Source organism: Echiichthys vipera (genome assembly GCF_963691815.1).
Source record: "Echiichthys vipera genome assembly, chromosome: 16".
In the NCBI taxonomy this organism is placed as follows: Eukaryota; Metazoa; Chordata; class Actinopteri; order Perciformes; family Trachinidae; genus Echiichthys; species Echiichthys vipera.
The window spans coordinates 24,422,190-24,449,601 of NC_139841.1; the positions used below are offsets into that span (position 1 = coordinate 24,422,190).

At 41.4% G+C, this 27,412-nt stretch overlaps 1 protein-coding gene across 5 annotated transcripts; it reads right to left on the minus strand.

The window, feature by feature from the left end:
• tnpo1 (transportin 1) lies at positions 1–26,778 on the minus strand (the record flags this gene model as incomplete). 5 transcript variants are annotated; one of them, XM_083930460.1, is made up of 25 exons in its annotated part: positions 26,661–26,778; positions 26,414–26,536; positions 22,852–22,927; positions 22,123–22,272; positions 21,100–21,206; positions 15,922–16,055; positions 15,108–15,189; positions 13,586–13,708; positions 12,997–13,115; positions 12,408–12,468; positions 11,575–11,746; positions 11,183–11,335; positions 10,859–11,084; positions 10,520–10,691; positions 10,221–10,307; positions 9,978–10,085; positions 8,928–9,086; positions 8,750–8,837; positions 8,565–8,663; positions 8,332–8,427; positions 5,628–5,703; positions 4,675–4,774; positions 4,517–4,591; positions 4,165–4,304; positions 1–3,149 (listed from the first exon to the last, which is right to left on the minus strand). In XM_083930460.1, the coding sequence occupies exons 2-24, from the start codon at positions 26,516–26,518 to the stop codon at positions 4,197–4,199; spliced, it is 2,676 nt and encodes an 891-aa protein (XP_083786586.1). In that variant the 5' UTR covers positions 26,519–26,536; positions 26,661–26,778. The 5 variants fall into 5 exon arrangements, 4 of the variants coding, with proteins under 4 accessions (XP_083786586.1, XP_083786587.1, XP_083786588.1 ...); XM_083930461.1 differs by having other exon boundaries at positions 26,414–26,533; positions 26,661–26,682; XR_014593563.1 differs by lacking the exons at positions 1–3,149; positions 4,165–4,304; positions 5,628–5,703.
• Between the last annotated feature and the right edge of the window lie 634 nt (positions 26,779–27,412).

Below are 27,412 nucleotides of genomic sequence, written 5' to 3' on the forward strand. Positions count from 1 at the left end.
TAATGTAAACAATTTATTGGAACAATGTACAGATTCAAGCAATGGTAACCAGTCACATCCACTATATCATCTTACAAATATTACAAAATTACTACAGTACAATATAGATTCTTTGCATGATCCAAAATATTTGGTGGCCCCAAAAGTATTACCTTTTTTTTTTTTGTAACTTTTTTTTAAATTCAGCAGCTTATTAAAAAAAAAAAAATCAAATCATGTCTATCAAAATGATGATGCTTTTGCTTTTACCAGCAAAAAGGATGAAGGCAGATCGTCTAAATCGAGTCTGAAGGCTAAATGAGAATACAGGAGTTCTTTGAGCAAACATTCCTCAAGATTGGTGGGTGCTTTATTAAAATACAAATTTCCAGTAAAGCTTCATAGAAAGTTCAACTTATATTTGCAAGTTATGTCTATAACGTTATCTTTTATCCACGTATGTCTTGAGGCTTTACCCGTTTCTTTAGATACTGTGTATCTATTGCAAAACACCGACAAAACCCCAAAGTATTTGCTCTCAAGGCATTGTGTACACATTACACTAAATATTTACCATAATCTGATAACAATCACTTTTGGACAAAAAGTACATGAAGTATGTGCAAGCTACCATTATATTCTTCCCCCCCTGCCTTGCAATTGTAAATCACATTTGACAGCTAGCAGTGCTGCACACATAGAACATTAAGGTCGATTAACACCCATGGTTACCCCATTTCTTATACGAAGGGTGAGAGTTTTTACTAATCATCAGTTGTTGAGAGGAGATGCATAAAAAGGCGTACACGTCGAGGGGAAAATGAGAAAACAAATAACACTGAACACAGACAACCTGAGGTTAACACATAGAAAACACGTATTCAAGTAGTGGAACACGACTACGATGTATAGCAGCAGTCAAGTCAGAAATACAGCACGGTAATGGTGGGGACTGCTTTGCGTGTGTTTTATAGACCTACACTCTCTCGAGGAAAGAATAACAGGACCGTGCACACACACAGACACACACACTCCCCATCGAGCCATGATTACTCCCATTTTTTTGCATGCCAAACAGCTGGAATGTGACAGACAAAAATCACTTCAAAACACAAGGTGATGTGGCACATACGAGCATTTGCCTCTGTATTCCATGATGCATCATATCCTATATCGTTAAATCGAAGAGTTCAGTTATAGATTTCAGATTGCGAAAGCTTATCGGAGACACCGAAGTAGTCCCACGATCTAACCCCGTTGCATCCGGATACTTAGTGCATTAGGTAAATACATTTTTAGCAGCGATACTTAATCATTAATTATCTGTTAACACTAAGGTCATATTCCGAAGGGGTTTGGCTACATCATTCATTTCAAGCACTTGTCATTTGAATTCCAAGTGCACGTCGTATGCGTCGTAAAGGTTTTAAAATACTGCAGTTCTTGCTCTGACCAGCAGAGGAAAATTAACCGGTGGGGCGTTAAAAAAAAACCTAAATAAAATAAAAATTAAAAAAATCTTCTTATCTCTCCAACCCATCATGGAATACATGCAGGCTATCTGTAACTTAAACACGTACACACACTTTATAAAATATAACAGCGCAAAACGACCAGAGAGACAATAACATTGTTGTAGTTTCACAGTATTTAAAAACTATACATCCAGCTATGGGGGTAAACGTTTAGGGAGAACACTCCGGGCAAGATTTACGCGGAGTCAGAAAAGTCCCAGTGTTGCGATACATACATGGTTACTATGTACTTTTTAAACCTTTAAGTGAAGCTCCCCCCTCCCTCCCATAAATCCCCGCTATATGTTTGGGCTGTGAGGGGCCACCAACATGCAAGAGATGAAAGTACCCCACGAAAACACAACCACCCAAAACATTATACAGTCATCCTCAAGATCATGCTTTGAGCACAAGAAGCCAAACAACCAAGAAGAAGAAAACTTCAGTACATCGAGAAAGAAACGTCTTAAACATTCATTTGATGGACTGCGCGGTTCTGAAAAGCCAAAGTCACAAAAATCACTAAGACGGGATTTGCGTCTCCTACGAGTTTCTCCTTCATATTTCCTTCACGAGGCCCCGACTATAAAGGATCTTAAGCGTCTAAAGCTTTGCTGTGCTTGCCGATGAATGTCCGCGTCACATTCACGCCGCAAGACCGAACTGAGAGATCCACTCCGACGTCACACCGCAGCCCGGATTTGACACGTCTCCTAAATTCAGTGTAAACCCAGTCATGCTACGTTACGGCCGTTTGCCGTAAATTTTTCTGATAGAGGAAAAAAAAAAAAAAAAAAAGTGTAAATAGATAAATCACAAGGTCAAAGAAGAACCTTATCACAGGGCAATGACAGCTGTCAAATGCAACACACACCACTAATGTTCCACAGCTTTTCACAATGATACGAGCATGCTACCTATTCCCGGAAAACCCTGCGCTCTCGGGTGACGTAATTAACAGCTTTGCCCTGATAAAGAACGGAAACACGGAAACAAAATCAGATAACTTGATAACTCATTCGTTGTGATATGCGGCGTTGAAAACGTATAGATTCTCCAGAGTCAAATCCAAATCATAGCATCAGCTGCTTTTCCTTAGCTTTAAGCTATCCTCGTATTAAGAGAGAGTACCTCCGGATGAACCTTCAACTTAACTCTTACATTTTTTTAACAACGCTTTCCGACTCCGCTGGTAGAATTCAGTCGTGTTGGGAACTATGACGCGCCATTTACCTGGCCGACATGATGATAAATCTCCTCTGAAGACCCTTTTCTACACCTTTCAATTCAAGAGCAAATGCTTTACAGAGTTTTGCAAAGTGTTGCTTACATTTCTTTTTCAGTAAATCAGGTAACAGATTAGAGGTTTTAAAAAAAAAAAAACAGGTGGTAGAGTTCATTATTTCCGATTGAGATGTGATAACGTGAATTTTCCTCCCATGATAAGGTTGTTCTGGCAGTCCCTTTTCCCCCCTTGCCTGTGCATGGGGGCACTGAGCACTGCAGCTACCACCTCCCTCCCACCCCAGTCCTTCAGGTCGGGGAGGGGTCCGCACCCCTTCCCTCCCCTCAGCAGGCAGACCCTTCCCCCCAGTAAAGGGTAACATGTTCCCTGGGTAAAAGAGGTTCCCTATATTGTCTCCCATAGTATATGACCTGTGCAGAGAAAGAGAGGCCTCATTAGAACGCAACACAAACTTACAGCAACATTTTTATTTTGATTAAATAGAGTTGTTCCGATACCAATACTGAAAATGCTGGATCAGGTATCGGCGAGTACGCGTGTCTCTGCACCAATCTGATACCATGTAATTTAGCCCCGAAAATAATCAACTTTAAAATAGTTTAAACCAAATAAAACAGCCACTTTGCCCATAAAACGTGCTGGTGAGATGATTGTTTTAGAGCAGCAGGGAAGAGCTGATTTCCAGTCTGGTCTGCTGGTGGAGAGTGTAATGTTATTCAGAGCTAATGTTATCAAATTGTCAGCAATTTGGCAATAATTTACACTGTTAAAAAAAACGACCAGTTAAACAGCAACGTGTACAGAATGAAAGGCTTCAGTTTTGAGGCGTGGCACTAGTTGCCAATATCAGTGGCTGTTGCAGTACTGTTTTGTACAGTGACTGTATTCAATTCAATTTTATTTATAGTGCCAAATCATAACAAAAGTTATCTCAGGACACTTTACAGAGTAGGTATAGACCACACTCTATGACTTATTTATGATAAACATAGACCCAACAATTCCCCCGTAGAGTACAGTGGCAACGAAAACCTTCCCTATAGTAAAATGTCTTTTATTTTAGTAAATTAGGGCTGCACTTGAACCGTTTTCTTTAAGGAATTGTAATTTATTCCATTGATTGATTGGTGTTCCTTTACTGTTATGACACACTGTCAAACTATCTAATAAAAGATAATAAAATAAAGTCGTATGGCATTCATGCTCAGTATGTATTTGGTCATGTTTCACAGGGTTTGACCTAAGCCAGGCCGTACACGATGATACAGGGCTGGTAGTTTACAGCTATGACTTTTAATTAGTACTTAGTATTGGACGATATGCAAGTTCAGGTATTGGAATCGGAAACAGCTTTAATAATGAATACTGGAATCGTGTTTCAATGTATTTTCTACGACAGCAAATGATATCAGAGAGGAAACTGACCCCAATGATGAGGCGCACTGCTGTGGAAACGGTTACACCCCGTAAAAGGTTGCCAGCCGTTCCTTCAGTGGCAAAGGGAACTGATCTGAGAAGCGCCTCCAGTTGTCCTCTCCCACCTGGTTCTTAAACCCGTGGAGGATCTGAAATCAAACACCGGGAGAAGTTCAAGTTGTAATGGCGTGCCCGGTTTCAAAATAGATCTTGTGTATGACAGGGTTATTATAACTGTAGACACTGCCATTCCTCCAATTGGCCACTGGAGGACAGACAGGGCAGACTTTGAGAGCAAATGGTCATAAATTATGAATATTTAGCAATTTGTGTGCAGACATTGAGCATTTTCAGCGTTTACCTTGTAGAACATGTCTCTGAGATCGTCTTTTGGATTTACCCAGGAGGCCACTGCGTCACAGAAGAATATAAAATCCTGTTCCAGAGAAGAGAGGTGAGGCAACATTTCAAGTGACGGAGCGACTCACAACATGCTGCATTTGTATTGCTGGAGCTCACCTGCACTACACCGCCTGGATTTACACTGATCATAGTGCAAATTCCTCTGAACGCAGAGTCTTTCTCCTCGTTGTCTCTTATATTTCGCAGAGATGTGCACCTGGCAACAGGGACGGCCACATTTAACATCAGACATGTCAACGAAGCAATTTCACTAACAACTGCAACTATGAATGACACTAACATTATATTTGTGAGAGATAAACAAATGCAGTCTATTCCCTTTTTTAATACAAATGTTATGTTTAGGTGTTTTCTTATCATCATGAATAATTGTCCTCCTTATGTTAGATTTATATATACATACATGTGTCTATAATGATCTGAGAGATAACCACAACAAGTCAAGCATGCACACAAAACAGATTAAAATATAGATTTTTTTACTTTTAACAAAACTATGAGCTCTTCACTTGTATCTATGAGCAGTGTGTTCAGCAAAACATCAAATAGCACCTTGAAAATAACATTACTTTTTGGACTAGAGAAGGTTGGGGGTCATTTTGGGACAGGCACATGCAGCTGGGTTACTACTATACGAGAAAGGGATTTAGGAATGCCCTTTTGCAGCAAAGACTGCATCCTTTCTCTGTTGTTGAACCAGCAGGCATGTGACAAATCTGATCCCATGCATCTTTTAGGTTAGCGACAGTTAACAATGACAAAAAAAACAACTAGAAAATTAAACAAATCAATGTATAATACATGAAGGTGCTACTGAGGCAAAAACAAATCACAAGTAGGACCTAAAAGAGGACAGGGTTAGTCACATGGTTGGCAATGATTACAAACTGATAGGAAAAGAAAAAAAAAACAACTGAAAAGACTTCTTTTGAGAAGGAGAGAGTGAGGAGTGAGGAGAGGAGAGCAACAGGGGAGAACAGGAGACAGACGAGAAGATAGGAGGAAAGCAGAGAGGAGATGAATTAAATAAAAGATTGAATAATACACACCAGGGTCTTATAAACTGCTGTAGCATGGGTGCCACCTCTTGAGGACAAACGTAACCAAGACGACCAATTGTTATTGCTAAGGTAACGCAATCACGGTTACACACCACCAAACGCCAACCAAGACATGAGCAATGAGGAGGGGAGGAGAAAAATAAAGAAAAAACAAACAACTCAGAGACATAAATCAACAGAATCTGTGTATGATAATAAACAGAAGATTTCACTAGTGTTGATTATTACTGCCCCTTCATTCGTGGGGGAGGAATGTAAAATATGACACTCTAAAAAAAACATACAACACGTTTAAGGGAGAACACATTGACAACTTTGACAGGACATTCATAGAAAAAGGCAAACAATGGCATCTGCTTTCACAAATCATATGGATCGAAAAAGCTAAATTCAAATGTGTTATGATTGAAATCCATTAGCTTGATTTAAAAATGTAGGTCTCAATGTAAAGACACAGGCTAGCTAAGGTGTAGCGTGTGCACGTGACTGGCCTAAAACAAGAGCAGTTCACTTGGGCTTTTCAGAGATTTCTCCCTTAAACTCACAAATGTTAATTTTCCATAACAAAACAGAAATGTTGAGGTTTTTTTTTTTTGTTCTTTTGAAAAGAAATGAGAGATTACTCCAAGCCAACTACATGGAGGGAGACTAGAATCCAGCACAGCAGGTTCTTATGAGGCAGAGAAGGAGGGAGGACCTAAGTTTAAGAGACACAAAACTATGCAACATTCTCATTAACAAACAGGCATTTATGAACAGTCCAATGACACATGCAGAAAGCAGATGGTATGCTCATTAGAATAAAGTTCAGTGCAGGATAAGCTGATCAGAGACAAACTGAGAGGGGCCACATCCACCTTTAACTGACTGTGGTGACACATGGTCGATTTCAATTGAGTTGGTTTAGTTAGTTAAAGGTCCCATATTGTGAAAAGAGAGATTTGCGTGTCTTTTTTTAATCATAAAGCAGGTTGAGGTGCTATATAAATACTGTGATGTCAAAATGATAATATACAGAGCTCAATAGTATGGCTCTGAAATGGAAAATCATGCATTTTCTGCATCACTAATAATGTCTTAACCATCAAATACCACGAGCTACGAGATTGTGAAACTATTGATTATGCTCCTGTAGAAGTCACAAGTCTGAATGATATCACTTTTTTAAAGAAAAACCTGTTTTATTAGCGATCTTATGGCGAAGTACTACACTACCCATAATGCTAAGTGATGCTATCAGCGACATTTCTGATTGGTAGAGCTCTCTGTTGCCATGGAAACTAGTGTTGTCAAAACCAATAATTTTGTAATTTCAGTCAAACATTGGCGGTGCATTACTGCAGAATGAAACACGGAGAGAACAAACTGCCAATCAAACTGTGACCCCTGCTGGAATGATTAAGAGTGTAGTATGTTGTATGTGTATGATTTTGCTTAAGAGTGACGCACCCATGAGAGCCAATCAACACGGCCCAACATGCCATAATATGCCTTAATCAACCAGCTGAACCCGACTTTATGCATCACAGTAGCACGAAGTGTCGCTACAGGAGTAATTTCCCGGCTGTCCAATCAGAGCAGACTGGGCTTTTTTCATAAGGGAGCTTAAAAAGAAAGGCGCTAAAATGGAGCGTTTCCGATAGAGGGTGAATACAGGTATACATTTCTGAACATTAACGCATGTAAACATGTTCTAACAGAAATCCAAAATAGAAGTATGAACCTGAAAATGAGCAGAATACGGGACCTTTAAGTAATTGTGTGTCACTGTTGCGTTTTCAATTAACACACTGAAAACATGCAACAAATGTGGAGAAAGTTCACAAACATGAATCGATTCTTATGACACGACGAGTCACAATTATCGTGTATCCTGCATCAAACATTGGCCATTCTTAACAACATTTAACATCTATTGGCAGATATGCATCCACATTTAAAGAACAGTAAATAAAAGCAACAAATAAACCGACAGCAAACAAACAGGAACACATCTACATAGTCCCTAGATGTTCTTTTTGGGCAGGGTACACTTCACACTTGAATGCATCGTTTTGATGAGATGGGTCTCTTTGACTCATCAAATCATCATTTCCAATTTAAACAGTTAAAACAAGAGCGCAGTGTAACCTTTTCTTTTTTTTTTTTTTTTAGAAATGATCTAGGCTAGGTACCTTACATTTAGTCCGATCAGGTGTTCTCTCAATCATTTGTGAGTAGTTATTGTTTAAGTATTCAGAAAATGTTTCTCATACGGTAACAGTTAACTATGTGAGGCTGTGAACACGATCTGTATTTCTATCCCACACACTGCCTGTGCTTTGCATTTGTTCTGCTCCAGTACTCTAATGGTGCAGTTCACGTTAGTTAATTCCAAGACTGGGCACTTACACGATAGAAGAGTTTCAAGAATTTCACACCAGGTCTTGCCCTGGGTTTCATTTTCTTTTATCTCCACTTACTGGTCACACTGCCAGGTTGCAAATCAGTAGCTGAAATATTTTACATACTTTGCTGAAACCAGCCAAACCTGTAAGGGCCCATGGCTTGGGAAGGGTTTTTTTGAATAGCGATTAAGGGGCAGGACAGGCACCCTCCTGAGTGTGGTGAATCCTGGCTGAGTGAAGTGTGTGAGCACCTCCCTGTGTGTGGCGACCTGGCTGGCTGGCTCAGCACTGCCACCGAGTGGTACCTGTATTTTCCAGAAGAGTCTTTGGGGTATTGGGCCTGTTAATGATCTCCACCAGCTGGTGCAGCACCATGGCAATGTACGGCTGCATTTCAGACCCTAAGGGTGTAGGAAGAGTTAGAAACGATGGAAAGATATCCGATGAGGGTTTACTCTGGGGACTGTATTTTGATAACACAATATACAGTGTATGTGCTGACATATTGTGGTAATTTGTTGAAACTTGAGACACTCACCCATTTGTATAGATATCTCTCCAATTGCCCATGTTGCATTGTTGCACACTGATATTAATTCTGGGTTTAAATTTGTACCCAGTATGGGCATAAAATCAGCTGGAAAAAGGAAAGCGAGTCAACTTAGCAACTGATAAAAAAATGATTGCCAGACAGAGTTGAAGAGTGAACTGCACAGAGCATACCGATGCATGGTTTGACGTGCTGGAAACAAGCCTTGGTTAAATCCCCCAGCAGAGCAAAAGAACTCTGACGCACTTCTGGCATTTTGTCCTGAGCAGTTGGAGAAAACAACAAAAGGTGAACAATGCAAGTGACTCTATCAGCTGATGAGATAAACAGGGTGTCGTTCGCTTGCTTCACCTGCATGCACTGATACATGAGGGTGAGGATGTTGCTGCGAGCAACCAGCTCCTCAATAGTGCCTCCCAAACCCTCAGCCAGTCCACTAAGAAGATCCAAAGCCACGATCATGAAGTCTTTGTCAGGGGCCTCATACTGGTCCGGCTGTGACTGATAAAGCTAGAGGAGTGAAGAATAGTAGAAAATAGGATAAGAGTTGAGTTAAATGAACATACATAACTAATAGATAATTAAATTATATAAAACTTAAGATATAAAGTTAAGTCAGCTCTCCATAGTGAAACTACATTCCCCTTCCACTGATTAAAGGTATAAGTTACCCGTTTCTGTGCATTAAACATACATTACTTTATTTCATTTGGCCACTTGGGGGCAGTGCAAGACGCTGTAAATGCAACAATAACACATTATAACGACATAAAGTTATTATAGCCATAAAATCAAAACAATGAGCTGAACCCTCAGGACCCCATAACACGCTGGTGGGTTTGAAAAACATGTTTTCCTTTTTTTAAAGTAATAACAAAATTACACATTTTACCTTTGCAAAAACCTGTTAAAGCAGACATTATCATCAGATTTTCATCTTTTTGACTGTGCTGTAATTAAATTATGTTAAATTAACTTTCGTTTTTCATTTATTTTGATTTATGGCATTATAACTGTGTTATACTGAACAGAGAACATTTGAGCTTTCCCTACTTTTAGCAAGGACTGTGCTGTTGCCATAGTGATGCAGATTTAGATTGAAGTGAAAAATGAGCCCACTGTGAGTGAAACCGACCATAAACGGCTCGAGGTTCAGGGGGTTAAAAGCTCTGTGGAGTCGGCTACTAATTTTCTGCAGCTTTGTCACTGCGAGCAAATCCTTTCATGCAACATCTACTAATTTGATTCAATATTAATCCAAACATATTGATTAAAGCAGTTTAGCCTGGCTGCACGGGAGGTAGCGTCAAGAATGTAGAGGTCCGGTAAGTAGTAAGTAGTTAAAGTGTAGTGAGAAACAGAGTGTGTATGTGTACACAGCTGAGGATCCTACACATTTACCATGGCTTGAGCAAGGGTCTTCTGGACCAGGTTGACACAGCGTTGGTACACGGGTTCACAGTAGGGCAGGAAGCCACTCTGCAGCGCAGTGGCTACAGATGACAGACACTGAGGAGGCAGGGGGGTAGATACAGTCAGTGACCTGTTCAGACACTGTTACCATCACAGAACTGGGACTGACACAATTGACTCACTACCAACTGAATGATTCTTGCAGAAAGTAAGTTCACATCAGAGACTCACCTCTAACAACGGAAAGAGATCTTTGTCCTCATCTTTCAGCTGGTTCCATTTCTGGATCAGTGGAGGCATCAGCATCTGGATGTATTCCTAACAAATAACAGATTGAATTAGTCTCAAATGCAAACACAGCGTGCAACTTAATGCATAAACCCATACATTAAAAAAAATCCAGGATGATTCAGGGATTTGTTGATGTCTATACTATATGAGAAATGAGGAGGAAGACAAAATAGTGTGCTACGTTTATATTCACATGAAAATGTGAAGTGAAACAGAGTATACTTTTCAATTTTTCATACCGGTTTATTCAGATGGTGCCCCACTGAGTCTGCAAGTGTCCCTATGGCGTCGTAAAGAATGAGCAGATTTTTGTGCTGGTACTTGCTGAAAGCGAACACCAGTGTGTCCAGGATGAATGCTAGGTAGGGAACCAGCTCCGTACAAGCCTCCTCCTCCAAAGTGGCAAAGGCACTAAAAAGAAGACAGGGAAGAAAACATCATGCAGTAAGGCCATTACCTCTCAACAGCTGTATTAAATCTGTATGCATCACCCATAGGGACAAAACGAGTGGGCAGCACCACTCCAAATGAAGTGCGGGGTTCCTAATGTGCTGTAAAATGGCTTCATTTCTTCTCACCTGCAAGCAGCCTCCTGCACACGCTTGTTGCTGTCCAGAATGCGCTTGAGCAGCTCCGTCATTAGTGGCTTCAGGTAAGTATCTGGAGGCTGGCTGACAACCCAGTGGGCATAGCGGCTCAGGGTCCAGCAGGTGATGGAACGCACCAGGGCCTTCTTGTCAGACAAACACTGGACGAGATGAGGAATGAGCTCAGGCAGGTATGGGATCATGCCCTGCATACAGCCTGGAGACAGGGATAAGAACAGTGTCATGTTTTCTGATTCCCTATACCAGGGATACCTTACTCCCTATGTTTTGTCTCCACTTCTTCCTATTTCTTACCTTCAGCTATGGCACCCAGCACGAGGATGCCAGACTCTTTAACTACCCACTCTGGATGGAAGAGCAGCTCCTTAAGTAGGGGCAGAATGTGCAGCAACAGATCATCCCTGAACACGTTGGCCAACACGTCCAACGCTGCAGCTGAACACTTACCTAATGTTTGGTGAAAAGTAGGGAGACATACATACAAACATAGAAGTGTGCGGACAAACATCATACAGACATCACGGGTACAGCAGACACAGAGAAAAGACAAGTGATCAATACACTTATGCTCCCTCGACCTTAGTAAAGAGAACAGGAGATGGTGAAAAGGGACCATTTATAATCATGTGGAGGCAAACGTTGAAAGGAGATCTAGACGGCTCCGTTTGCACAGGCACTGAACTCACGCAGGTTCCAATCAGAGATGGTATCATCGTCATCATCCAGGTCGTCGTCCTCATCTTCGTCTTCCTCAATGCCATCACCCTCATGCTGCTGGGCAACTGTGCGGGAACGATGGAAGCGCGGCCTGATGTCTTGCTCGTTGTCCGGAATGGCTTCGTCTTCCTCGATGTCCCCCTGATGATGAACGTATGGGTGAAAGAAAGACATGTATGTCGCGGCTCTATTATTTTTAACAACCAAAAATCGCCAACACATGTCATTGAATCCCCTTATATATTATGACTTAATGGTGGACTATCACACACAATGCCAGTGCAGACAGAGGTCCTTTATTGGTCTAGTAAAACACTTTTGCAGTCCCACAGTTTCTTTCTCCAGTATGTGAAACAGAACTGTTGCACAGTGCAGCAGGAAGTAGTTAAAGCTATATAGTGGCTGTTAAAGAATGTATAAGGGTGTAAAAAGAGAAATATAATCAGTGGCCACACAGTAAGAAGCTTGGTCGTTGGTTTAACTCATCACCATCATCACTGATCCCTCTTTGTTACACACTTATGGTTGAATATAAACATCAGTGGAGTAAGCAAAATAAATGATGTACCCATAATGAGCACCCACTCCAAGATGGGTGTTTATTTAGTGTTATTCACACCGCTTCACTACAGTATGCACTGTAACTGCAAGTTAGCCAAAAATACTTTTTTGGTACAGACTTCCCATGTATTTGTACACCACAGTCACACAAACCACTTAATTTAACTGCATGTCATCCTGAGTGATGGGGCAATTCATCGTCTAGGTACCTAGGTACAAATATTAGGCGATATAAACTGACCTTGAGCAGGATTATGTCAATCTCAGAGTACTTCATCCCGTTGACAAGCACTGGAGTGAGCCTGGAGCAGGGGCCAAAAGAAAAAATGATGAGAACAAAGGGCAAGGACAGGTCGGAGCCCACAAGTAATCACTCACGTGATTCCTGCTGTGGGTGCACTTTAATGTGACAGCGTGGTGACAGATGTTACAGCTGAGGTCAACAGTCAGGGTTCTTAATCAACCGTCTTGAGGTGAGGAAGAAGACTATCATCCTGGTACAAGGTCTTTACCAACTTACAGTCAAGGTTGCTATTAATCAACAGCTTCCAATGTTACCACTGGATTGTCAGTCTGTGTATTGTATGATCATAAACATTTGCGTGCGTGCGTGTGTGTGTGTGTGTGTGTGTGTGTGTGTGTGTGTGTGTGTGTGTGTGTGTGTGTGTGTGTGTGTGTGTGTGTGTGTGTGTGTGTGTGTGTGTGTGTGTGTGTGTGTGTGTGTGTGTGTGTGTGTGTGTGTGTGTGTGTGTGTGTGTGTGTGTGTGTGTGTGTGTGTGTGTGTGTGTGTGTGTGTGTGTGTGTGTGTGTGTGTGTGTGTGTGTTCTTACTGGGCGAGGTGTCCACATAGCACTTCCTTACACACAGGCTGTTCCGCCAGAGTAAGCCAGAACTCACAGGCTTCCAAGGCAACATTTTCATCTTGGTCCTGAGTTCTCTGTAGCATGTACTGAGATTAAATTAAGAGGGATTTAATATTTCATACTTTACATTTTTATAATGTAATATTTCATCCGACAAATACCAATGCAACTACATCTGCGGCATAACACAAGCAGCTTCGACCCAAGATCCACAGATAACATAGTATGGGACCATTAAATTTAAATTTAAGAACAACAACGGAGGTCTACGGCACAGAGGAATAAGCTGCATCAGGCTTTAGCTGGACAGACAACACTTATTAGTAGGATCAAGTCAGAATTGTTTTCTGTGGTTTACGGGAATTGTTGACAATAAGATAAATATCAAAATGTTGTATATAAATAATGTGTATGTATGTATATGTATATAAAAAGTAGTAAATCACCTGACTTATCCTAGAAATTCTTATATTAATTATTCATCTTTACACCAGGATTTAACTAAGCCTTACTCTTCTGCTCTCATTTCTTCAGCAACCCCCACAAACTCACTCACCTCTATGATGTTATGCATGTGCGGCAGGAGACGATCCAGGCGAACTTCCAGCAGCATGACTAAAGCCCTGCACACATTCTTCCTCACTTCTGGCTCCTCATCTGTCGCCAATGCAAACAGGTTCTAAAGAGAAGAGAAGACACCAGCGTCACATGTCTTCTTCGCACTGTGTGGAACAACACAACATTCTCTTGGGTCATAAATATATTAGTATGAATCTTGTTTTGTGGTAATTTGCTTTAACATGGATCCAAGTTTCCATGTTGCATTACTACAGACATCTTATCTCTGTAACCGTTCTGCTATTTTGTACTTCAGCCTCTTCAAATTTTATTACTGCTTGACATTTTAAGGATAGCACATGTTGCTATTAAAAGCACCAGGTATTTTGTTACAATATTATATACAAATGTTACCCTGGACAAAATATTACACTAGCGTTTTATTTTAAGTTAAAGACCACTGTAACCGTGAGCCTGGGAGGAGGGGCCAACTTTGAAAGTTGTGTTCAACTGACAAATCCTACTCATTCTGCCAGTAATGTTCTGTATTTCTCCTCCCAAGCCCTAAAGAGTAATCGCACACAAAACCCATTTAAAAGGCTAGAAAAAGAAATACATCAACTAAAAAGGTACAACCCAATCATCAATGGAACCTTTTACATGGGCTTTTAAATAAAACATGATTTTAAGAAGAGATTTAAAACAAAGGCTGAACAAAGCGACCAGTTGAGAGGTAAACCACAGACAAACTCTCAGTGAGCAGTTAGAGCAGCAGCTAGTATTTAGTGAAGTGAGAGATAGTGGCCTGAGGGAGGGAGGCAATTGTCATTGGGGAGAGACCGTCTGCATTTCTATGTCCCAGTACACGTAGACACACTAAGGGCGCACTCACACTGTCCATCCGTACCGTGGCCAAACAGGTTTTACAGGTTAAGTCTAGTTCGTTTGACCAGTGTGAGTGCAACCGTACCGCGCCTATTTGCGGCACACTTGCCGGCCACGGCCCGTTTGGGAGAGGTGGGCTTTTGCAACGCACGTTTGCACATGTAAGAGCACGAGCATGCGCACGTGTACGAGCACGAGCATGAGGCCTACGCCGGTTCTGACGTCATTTTATGTGCACCTGTTCGGACATTGAAAAAAGGAAGGACCATGCATTGCCATTTAAAACAATGGTGGTCACGTTGGTGTGATGCGGAGCTGGAGCGTTTACTGCAGATTTGGTCAGTTGAAATATTCAAAAACAGTCGGAAAAGACGCACAAAAACACTGAGGTCTATGGAAATATTTGTAAACAAAGCGACACATCACCATGACGTCAATCAATGCGCGTGACGTGTTACGACGTAATGACGTATAGGCAGCAAGAAGCATTCGCGCAAGGCCCAGGCAGTGTGAGTACAAACGGGCCTGGCCCACGGGGGGAGAGAGAGAGAGGGGGGGGGGGCACAGTACGGACAGACAGTGTGAGTGCGCCCAAAGACAAACAAAGTGTAGAGCTGCGGTACAGTCAGACTTGCCTCGATGAAAGGGTCGATGTGCATCATGAGAGCCTGGGTCCTGCTGATGATGAACTGATTAACACAGGCGATGGCATGAGACCTGCAACACAATAACCAGCACTTAAGAATCGCACAAACATGTCCGACTCACGTGTCCCACACGATGAATGCAGCCCCTGTCTTTTTGCTCTGCTCCGTCACCACTGATTTGACCTCCAGATATGAGGAAGTCTTTTCTTCTGTCAACAGGCCCGGCGCATAACCACAGATTGATTCTTCAACTGTACAATTATTTAAACCTCTAGTCTGTCATGTAAATATACTATACGTGGGGAAAGAAATGCATTCGCTGCTTAGAACATACTCAGATTTTAAAAAGGTCATAATTTTATGCAACAAACACATTAAATATTGGAATTTTAATTCATGTCATTAGAAAGCATCAGGCAATAAAATGGTACAATAAACTGTTGATCATGTATCATGGTGGTACAATCTCCTATCCTGATATACAGTAGGTCATTTCTCTAAAACTACATGCATCATGATATAGCATGTTTTCTGGTAATGCTATCAATAGTCTAGTCCTGTCAGTTCGGCTACTGGTTTTCTTCAACACTGCCATAAACACGACATAGAAAAACATAGATGATAGAAACTTTGATAAAGTTGTGATGCTGTATATTGTCACATCAACCAGCACAGATATTCCAAACCAATATATCACTACTACTTCTGTGTTTGTAGAGAAATATGTTTGATGTAGGCATGATTGAAATGTAATTTTATAGTCAATAAAGAAAAATGCGTGTTTAGGAAGACAACGCGTTACCTAATCTTCGGACTGCTGTGCTTAAAAAACTGCAAAAACTTGGGGATCATGATGTTCAGAGGACGATCCAGTATGTCACTGTCCAGGATCTCAGCAGAGTCCTCGCAGATCTTCTGCAGGGCTCCAAAAGCTCCCTGGGGAATAAACAACAGAGAATGTGATTGAAACGTGACTGTTAGGACACCCACCCTAAAGACAGGTCCCACTGCAGCTACACTCAAGGCTCTGTGGGGGTGGAATGGATTTTTTTTTTTACCTCATTTTGTTTTTCTTACATTTTTGCAATATATTCTCAACATATTGTTAATGTTTTTATATTCTATTTGCACAGCAGTGAACAAATGCAATACCATATGTGTTTATATAAGGACAGGCCATATAGAGGGTCTTGTTCCAGTTTTTGCACAGTGTGAGTGCTCAAAAATGTGTTCGACCCCAACCATGATTTTCAATAGAATGCATCCCCTTCTGCTCCAATAACCTTCAAACAGTTGGCAGGCAGTTACACAACAAAACAACACGACACACACACACACACACACACTAGCTGTCTCTCTCGTCTCTTTCTTAATACTAGCTGTGTGACTGATGGTTAGTATGCATGTTCACAATGTGCTGCAGACTCCAGGGTCTCTCACAAAAATGCAGCACGAGAAGCCGTTACTAGAGACAGAACAACGCTGATACCGACGGTGTCTGAAATGTGTTTCCATGGAAACCGCGCCTGTGTCAGCATTCCTTTTAGATGACAGATATAGAACGGTCTCGAAAAGATTTGGAGGAGCCGAAGGGATGAGAAAAAAAGAAGAGGAGGGTGTGAGGAGGAGACTGTGTCAAGGTCATAATCAGGAGGAGACAAAGTGTAGCCAAGGTGAATATGTCATTTGCACTTATTAGTATACAGTATACTTAATTCCATTTTGCAGGGTGGTGTAGAATTAATAGGGTAAAAAATACAACACATGGCATATTATTGAAACAGACGATGGAAACTAATAATGACAGATTCAGCTGACTGAAAAACTGTAGTTGTAAAACATATGTTGTGGAAATTGAGACGACATGAATAATCCAATTAATAGAAAAAAAAATGTTTTTTAAAAACTACAGCTACCAGCTACTAAAAGGTAAACAGTTGCTGCTTTTCTCTATTTAATATCAGTGCACACATGATTTCTGGAGATGTCACGCTGCTTTCTGGGAAGTTATGAACAGCATTTTCACTGCTTTCTAATATTTTATAGACACATCAAGAAATAATTATCTTAATAATCCATATCAATGTTGGTTGGTGGCCCTTGTCAAAGTAACACATTATGTAGCAGCCTTGAATTGTCCGTTCAATCATGAAATGCAGCTTTTCATACATAGCAGAATGCAACAGTAGTCAGAGCCGAGATGCTAATCGGGTGCTCAGAAGAGGAAGTATTGGCCCGGATACCCGCCGGCTACACCGGAAATCCCAAAATATTAGCTGTTACCCCCAGAGATTGTTTTGGTGCCAAATCCGTGCAAAACCGACAAAGACAAGGTCTATTATCATTTCAGATCAAAGATACACATATCAGCTAATCAGCGAATTGTTCATTCATTCATTCATTCATCTTCAACCGCTTGTCCCTGTCGGGGTCGCGGGGGGGCTGGAGCCGATCCCAGCTGACATCGGGCGTGAGGTGGGGTACACCCTGGACAGGACGCCAGTCTATCACAGGGCACATAGAGACGAACAGAGACGGACAACCATTCACACCTACGGGCAATTTTTAGAGTCACCAATTAACCTAACACATGCATGTTTTTGGACTGTGGGAGGAAACTGGAGAACCCGGAGAAAACCCACGCAGACACGGGGAGAACATGCAAACTCCACACAGAAGGGCCCCAGCCTGGATTTGAAACCAGGAACCCTCTCGCTGTGAGGCGACAGTTCTAACCACCACCCCACCGTTTCGCCCATCAGCGAATTGTTCGCCTCCAAAATTTTCAAAATCAGTCAGGCTCTTAAGAGTAGTTATGCTTTGTTTTGTCAAATGAAGGAATGAATGAATGAAACATGCAGCATCAGATTTGCGCTCTGTAAACATAACCTACTGAAACTATAACTCGTCCCATGTGAGAATGTATGGAACCGGACACAAGACCGCTCCCACTGACGTCAAAACATAATTGATGCGTTTGTTTGCCTGTGTGTCAACAGAGAAGGGCAAATAAATGGGTGTGGCCTTCAAGCATTCCAGTGACGCTGGAGCATGTAAAATGTAATACTCGCTTCAAGTCCTGCTGGGGAAGGTCATTAAACGTGAGAATGCAGGGAGAGCACATGCATTTAGTCAACTAAACGGCTCCTTAAGACACCTGCTCTGGAAATGTGAATAATGTCACAAACAAGTGCTGAGGTGACAAAGCATTTTCATATACTCGCACGCTCGCTCGCTCTCTCTCGACTTGATCCTCGCAACTACCTCCTGTCATTAATCACAACAGTAAAACTGCTCTCAGGCAAAACCTATATAAAGCTGTCCACCGACATTACACTCGGCATCCAACACACCTGCTCCTGTCTTTTTATAGAGCTTGTGGAGAGGGGTACAGCGTGGTGGCACAGGGGGTTCTTCCTACAAATGCTGCTCTGAAACCATTAAAAAATGCTATAGCTGCAACGGCTGTTGTTACCAAGGTGATGAGCCGGTGTTGATTTGCTTTTCTATAGAAATGCATGTACGCTGTTGTATACATGAAAATATTTTAAAATATTATATAAATATTTATTTAAGAGTTAACAGCTGCACACCGCAACTATACCTTATACCCAACCCTCAACAACCCCCAGACATCAGCTCAGTGTGGACCTGTTTCAGTAGCAGAGTGATGTGGATCGTCTTGGATACATAAGCTGTACATGCACAACACAGAGGACATGCAGGCTGATCAAATGGGCCAACATGCATCACACGTTTCTTGTTGCTTGGATTACAGAGTGCACACTGCTCTGAAACTGTACACCGGCAGTCACCAAACATATTCCCAAAATAGATATCTGAGTGCTGTCGGCAGTAATGGTGCGGATTATTTAGTCTCTATGCCTCGATGGCAACAGTAGGCACCTTACAAAAATGAGTTTGGCGTAACAGGGATACTTTCTCTTTGTCTCTAGTACATTCACAAGGTCTCCTGGACAGTAGACATAAGATATGTTTCATTAAGAACCACAAACTATTACTACAATACATGTATTAATTCGGTGTTTATCCGACGCCAATCCAAAGCGACATACAATACAAGCCGCGGCGGTTCAAGGAGAAGCCTTTGAGAATGACACTCAGTTCAAGGTGGTTCCACCTGACACAAATACCACAAGGTTGCAGGTGCAGAGCAATGAAACACGTATAGCTTTGTTTATATATAGAAGAAGACATTATGTGATACGATAGTTGCTCCAAATATTTTAAGTCCACTTCCTACATAATACAGCAAGCTCAGCTTCACAAAATACCGTCCTGGTGTGGCAACAGCTGATCTTTATTGTCCCTTTAAAACCTCTCCTCTCGTAATAATTTAAATCGATTTTGAAGTATCGCTCTTGTCATTGACATTACTGAGAACATTCACTCCTTCCATTACCACAGTATGTAGCCACACTGGTGGCTCTGTCAGGCTGTGAAAGTAACGCTTAATAGAAGCAGCAATGCAAAGATCAATAGCAGTGCAAAATACCTCTGCTCCCTTACCACAGGGACGCTGAAGATAAACATGGCGAACAACAAACTTTAGAGTCAATAGCCAAAAGTACTGAGCACTTTTATAGCAAGATTAGAAGACACTTTTTTTTTCACCCAACAGCACAAACATCAGCATCTTCAACATCAGACACTAAGAAGCTTTCCAGCCTCCAAGCTGCTTTTCAAAATCATAGTGAATCTTATGAGCAGTTGCTACATTTGGTCCATGTTCAGTGTTAAGCCTTGCACACACATACACTTCAAGATCCTCTGCAGTAAATAGCTGACCTAAATCTCAGCTTCTGAATGAGCTTTATGAGAGAGGCCGCCCGTGGTGCGACGAGGAGCGGCATTTTTCTGTCAGACATTTCAGACAGCGAAAGATATGGACAGTCCTGCTGTAAGAGGTGATGGGCACTTCTGCCAGGATACATCCAATGTGATATATCCCACCTTCTCTATAATGGCTGATGTCAGAGGCACATGAGGCTGACAACATATAAATGACCAGGAAGTTTATGTGAGACTTAGCATGGGTGAGGGAACCATTACACAGATCAGATGAGCCAGCATCCACTACAGGATAGTGTAACTGAGTATTCATCCACCATTTCAATGTATTAACTGGAGACACACTGGTGTGATCAAGAACTCAGGACATCAGGTACTTCTACTTGATGAAATCAACAACTAATGTAGATAAGTAGAATACCGTAAATCAAGAAGAGGAGTTAAAGATTTGCTTCAAAAACCAAATAATAAAATAGTGACGGACGAAAGAAAACAAAACAACAATTTGCTGTATGAAACAGAACAACCGTGTGTTGTTTTGGCCGATAAGCACATTATAAAAGCTATTCAGGGTGAGGATGTGTGTCAAGTCGGAAAACGGGGTCATAATGGTCGTCGGGTGAAAAGGATAGAAAGAGAATATTTGATGCCATGTTGAATAATCTGCAGTTGTGGCTGCTCCAGCTGTGAGACTGCCTTCAGCTCATCTGGCCAGCAGGATGCGATCCAGATGCTGCTTTATAGTTGACCCAGCTCTCCTCCCTTTCCACAATTACAGACACTTAAATATCTCCCTTTCTCTCCATCGCTCACACTCACGCACAGCTATGACAAGAAGAACTATGTAAGTCAAAAACCAAATTTAACACATTTACATTGCATATCAAAATATATAAGAATAATAATAATAAAGCCAAGAAATCCTGCAGTATCCGTTCAAATGGTTTCAATCTAACATCTCTGATTTATGCTGAGAAAATAAACAGATATATGCAAATAGTTAATCCTATTTACATTGTCCCGTTAGAGCAGAATTCTACATTTTTAGATGCATCAGCATCCTTTAAATCCAGGTATTCCTTTTTTATCCCCCCAGTCTGACCTGACTGATGAGCAGAATATCCCATAATCACAAGATCCAACCTTCGTCTCCCGTGTTCGTCCTCACCTCACACGTGTTGTAGTCCTCAGAATCCAATAGCAGGCAGAGTTTGGGCAGAAGCTCGGGCCAGTTTTGTAGCTCTCCCTTGGAGGCGATGGTGGTGATGAGGATACCTGTTTCAGGTTACAGGAAGAACTTCAAATTAGTTACACTGGTGTGACAAAACTACCAAGAATGCACAAGATTAAAACAAACCCAAGAACACAAGCGAGAATCAATCAAATCCAGACTTTCAACACGTCTTTAATCCATTTCCATAGGCTCCGTATAAATATGCATTCAGTTAGCACTGTCCGAGTAACAAAACAGCAAATAAATAGCTTTGGGTTGAATGGCTGTGTGGTTTAGTTATTAGCTATGCATGCGTGGATATCACCATGTTTCTGCACCGTTAATCACACTTAAAACTGAATGCAGCAATAATAGCGGAGAGTAATTAAGAGCAGATTGACAACAGCTGTGATATAGACTCAAACTCAATCAAAGACTTGTCCTTAACATGCTGATATCTTTTTGGGGCTCTGTGCTAAATTCATGTCCAACAACATTTAATTACATCTAATATCAACAGGAAATGTCATCCGAAGATACATGTAAGGCATCGTTTGGAAGGAAAATAATCTATTTTTATGGCTTAGATAAACTACGATAGTAGTTTAGCATGGCAGCCAATCAGCGGCTATGCCCCCCCCCCCCCCCCCGTCACACACACACACACACACACACACACACACACACACACACACACACACACACACACACACACACACACACACACACACACACACACACACACACACACACACACACACACACACACACACACACACACACACACACACACACACACACACACACACACACACAGTAGTTTTCCAAATAACTGATGCACTCATCCGTAGCAGCAGCGAGCTACACAGATATGAACTTTTGTTGATATGAACATGCACGTTATGATGAGTGATCATTTCATGGAGCATCTCTATGAGCAAGCCGTCACATTCAGTGCACCCAGAGGATGTAACATACCCACGGTGGCCCGGATGAGGGGAGAAGAGTCTCCTATGTTTTGGAGGCACTCGCTCTTGATGAAATCAGACACCCCGTTAGGGAAGTTCTGATAGTGGGCTTTCACATTGTTCTTCAGTATCAGCCCACTCAGGGATCGTGTTGGTTCATCTTGGGGGGGAGTGGAGAAAAGACGGATAAGTGGATCACAGGATCTTACTGCCTTCATATTCTTTTTCATTCAACCAAACATGCAGCAGAACATAAACACAGTATCGCTTTAACTGGGGAAATGAAAAAGGGCCATACTAGATACTGAAATTAACTATTAACTAATTAACACAATATGTTTACCTTGTGAATGGGTAATTAACTAATATCTGGACTTAACACTCTAAACATCTCTAAATGTTTGTCCCTTGTTGCATCTAAACCAAGAGCAACAGTGCAACAGCATCCTAAAATGTCTTAACACCACTTAACATTACGGTCATCTACTGTGCAGACAGTCTAGCCAAGAGTTAAACGGTGTGCCAGGAATTAGGTTTAAAATTAGAGTGACCCATATTCTGAGTGCCACATCATCTGTGGCAAAGATGCCGTCGGATCACCTGAGTCATGGCCAAGCAGACCTGTCACTGGGCAGTTACATAAAAACGACATGTCTGACGTTCACACTGTCCAGTGGCGTCAGACGATCTAGGAACGCAGTACAGATAAGGCAAAAGGACACGCTGAAAGGGACCTTACCTTCTGATTTTAACTTTGTCAAAACAAATATCAAGTAGTTGTTAAAGTCCGGATACTGGTTCAGCTGCTCGAGTCTCTGGGAAAAGTGGTTGAGGAAGACAAGACGCTAGCAGCGCGTATGGCATGTTAAAATGTTATGAGCACATAATCGCTGCAATCTGTTACATAGTAATAATGGGAAAAACAGATTATTTCATATTGAAGATATGAAGATATATTGAAGATTTGAAGAAAAGGGTGAAAGTTAGTGTGATGAAGTGGTGTAATGTAACAGTATAATGGTGTGTGTGTGTGTGTGGGGGGGGGGGGGGTCATAAACATGTCATGTGACGGACTGAATACTGAACACTGTATGTACGCAGACAGATGGCGTATTTAGGGCTATAACATCAGCCAGTCTATGAGTTAATGATGCAGTGCATATGAAGCATTACGTAAGCAAGTCTTTTAGGATCAGCGTGCAACCAGACAAGAAGACACAAGGGCCAGCAGCGGATAAGAACTGCTCTCTAATGCAAAAGTACGTTGTGACCTGTACAACACGCTCTCGCTCAACGTTTGTGACAACAGTGTAAATGTATACTGAACTTTAAACGGTATGCAGATAAAATTACTAAACAACACATCTTCAAAACGACTTTAATTCCTGGTATTTTAAGTCTAAAGCTTGCCGATTAGGGCGATACGGTGGAGTGGTGGTTTGCACTGTCGCCTCACAGCGAGAGGGTTCCTGGTTCAAATCCTGAATGGGGCCCTTCTGTTTGGAGTTTGCATGTTCTCCCCGTGTCTGTGTGGGTTTTCCTCCCACAGTCCAAAGACGTGCACGTGTTAGTTTCATTGATGACTCTAAAAATTACCCGTAGGTGTGAATGGTTGTCTGTCTCTGTTCGTCTCTATGTGCCCTGTGATAGACTGGCGTCCTGTCCAGGGTGGACCCCGCCTAAGGCCCGATGTCAGCTGGGATCGGCTTCAGCAACCCCGACAGGGACAAGCGGTTGAAGATGAACGAATTAGGCTTGTCGGGGTGCCATCGTGCCATAGTGGCGTGTTGAGCATGGACAAATGTTAACAGTTCTCTGTGGCGTGAAATAGAGCAAATGTCACATTGAATGCTTCAATAAACGTAGCAGCATCCAGGTTTTAGTTCATGTTTAATGCTTAACAAATTAGTGTGCTCAGAGGATTTACCCGATTCAGATTTCAGCTGTAATCTAACATCTCTGAGTTGATTTGAGTAGAATTAGTCATGAGAACATTGTGCATTTTTGGATGCTTGATTTGATTTCATGCTTATTATTGTCATTGTGTTTACAATTTCACACCCTGTGTTGTTGATATTTATATCTGTACAGAGTAGTCAATGTCTGCTTACCTTTGTTCTTTTTGTTACCTGTGTTTTAAGCTGTATGTATATATATTTCTATTTCTGTGTATGTCTATTGAAAGTGAAAAAAGCTTGCTTGGCCATTAAAGCGGATTTTAAATCTGATTCTGGGCAGTTTTTTTTGGGATACACCATGGATGTAAGATTTCATCACAATACGTTTACATCGCATAAACGATAATATTGAGCCCTACAGCTTAGTGTAACGCCCTGCCATCTATTTTAGAGACAGATGTTTTGTTGCCCAGTGTAAGCCGATTTATGCCAAAGGGCAGACAATATTTGGTTATTGAGACATTTCTATCGTCATCATTGATACAATCATCATTATAGAAGTAGTGTAATACTCTATATTTTAACTCAACAATACTCTTGTTTGCTTTGGAAACATAATGTCTGACATTTCCCACATAGTTACAATTACATTTTAACATGCAAGCGTAAAAAATGATTATCAGGTTTAGCTGAAAGCTGAACAGCACTTCTCCCAGTGTTGTGAGAGGCTGAGGTTATGAATCATATACAGGAGTGTTGATGTATTTTGTTCTGCTGGAACATAATGCAAAGAGAGGGTGTATATGGAGGCGATTAGCTATGGTGGCTATATGCGACGTTTGCTCGTAGGGTAGTGAATTGTCATAATTCACCAATCTCTAACGTCATGAATGGCCAGCTGGTGAGTAATTCAGCATGGCACAACAGACGGTGATTTTAACATTTACTAACCAGACTGGATATGTATGACAGATGTCTGTAATTCAGTTCTTCACAGTCAAAAAAAACATTTCAGATATCCACAATGACATTCTTACAGAGTACAAATGTCGTCACATCTGCCCTTTGTGTGTATTCGGCTTTTAATTCAAGATATCCCCAATTACACTTTGAATTACACATGTCATTGAATTCTTACTAGGAAGAACTCCCATTTCAGATACCTACAATCTAGTTGTTACTGGTCATAATTTTAATTTCAGATATCCATATTTTCATGTTTACTAGTACAAATGTCGTCACTTTTGCCCTTCATGTGTATTGGGCTTTTAATTCTAGATATCCCCAATTACATTTTAGATATGTATATATGTGATTTAACTCCTACTAGGCAGGACTCCCATTTCAGATTCAGATATCCAAAATGAAAAAACAACCCAGACATCTATAATGTCATTTTTACTATCCAGAATACATTCTAGTAAAAACGTTGAATGTGCAGCTGCAATTTCCCTGGTAATAATTACATCACAGATGTCCAGGATGATCATTCTGGATATTTATATAAATGTAACTGTGGATACCAAGAATAAAAAAAAGCCCAATACACATGAAGGGCGAGAGTGACGTCATTTCTGGATATCTTTAATGGTAACTGTAGATGTCAATGTCATTGTGGATATCTGGAATTATCAGGAATTCAATTTAACTGAGAGAAATGATGTTATTGGCGTGAAAATGTGATTAAAGCTAGGAGTGTGATTCTCTTAAGGGAAGTAAGGGAAAGGGAAGTTTGGGGTCCCCTGCTAAAGCTGCTGCCCCAGCGACCCGACCCCGGATGAGAGGCTGAAGATGAGATGAGATGAGATGAGATATACGTTATTTAACTCCTACTAGGCAGAACTCCCATTTCAGATTCAGATACCCAAATATAAACAACCCAGACATCTATAATATCAGTTTGACTATCCAAAATACATTCTAGTAAAAATGTTATTACGTGCTATGTTACATGTTCAAGTGCAATTTTCCTAGTAATAATTACATTCACATTATTATAATTAAAATGTAATAATGTGAATACCAAGAATTTAAAAAAGCCCAATACACTTGAAGGGCGAGAGTGACGTCATTTCTGGATATCTTTAATGACAACTGTAGATGTCAATGTCATTGTGGATATCTGGAATTATCAGGAATTCAATTTAACTGAGAGAAATAATGTTATTAACGTGAAAAAATGACATTAAAGCTTGATATGTGGTTCTGTTAAAGGTTAAAACGGCTCGTTGAGGGACAAACTGACACCTGCGCACGTTACCTGTTTATAACGGTAAACGTTAACCAACCCGAGGCTAACGTTAGCTACCGTTAGCCTGTTGAGTCTATCCGACGTCTATTCAGCGCTAACGACACCAACTAGCAAAGCATGTTAAATCCGTATCGGTCTACGGGAAAGGATACTTGCTGGACGGATCTCTGCGTGGACGTATCTGGCGACTGAGACTCTTTCAGCAGCTGTAATATCTGTTGGAGTCCTTGCTCGTCTGGCTTCCACTCACACTCCATCTTGCTCTGCTGCTGCTGCTGCGGATAAAGACATAACATCAGAGGATTTGCCTTCAAACGGCTCCGGACTCAACGACACGCTAACGCCACATTATCTACACACGTTAAGTCGTTTTTTTTTAAATACAGGGAGGGGTTTTACCTGTCTTGACTTGGCCGACGTACTCGAGTGAAGCGGACTTTCAGTTGAAATGTGACCGTCCGTCTGGGTTTGCAGACATGGGCCTTGTTACAGCGGGCACATCCGTTTTCGCAACAAGCTGAGAAAAGCTGCGGGCCGTACACACTCCCGACGCATATATGTGGCACGGCGAAGGGAAGGAGGCTGGGACACACGCACACAAAGTTTAGAGGGTAGTGGTGTGACGCATGCGCAGTAACATCTGGTCTCAATGAATAAACAAATGCAGAAATACATGTAAAAATAAATACAGGAATTCATAAATGAATGCATGAATAAATAAATACAGAAATAAATGAATTAATGAATAAATGCTGAGATAAATGCATGAATAAATAATTGGGCTAATGGCCCAATTATTGAAAAACGGATGCTTAAGTGCCCTCTAGGAGACAAAACCCGTGCTAACGTGCCCTCATGGAGACCAAAACGCGTGCTAAAGTGCCCTCTAGGAGACAAAACCCGTGCTAAAGTGCCCTCTGAGAGCCCCAATGCATGCCAAAGTGTCCCCTAAGAGACAAAGCGCGTGCTAAAGTGCTCTCTGTGAGCCAAAACGCGTGCTAAAGTGCCCTCTGTAAACCAAAACGTGTGCTAAAGTGCCCTCTGTAAACCAAGTATGCTAAAGTGTCCTCTAGGAGCCAAAATACGTGCTAAAGGGTCTTCTAGGAGCCAAAACGCGTGCTAAAGTGCCCTCATGGAGACCAAAACGCATG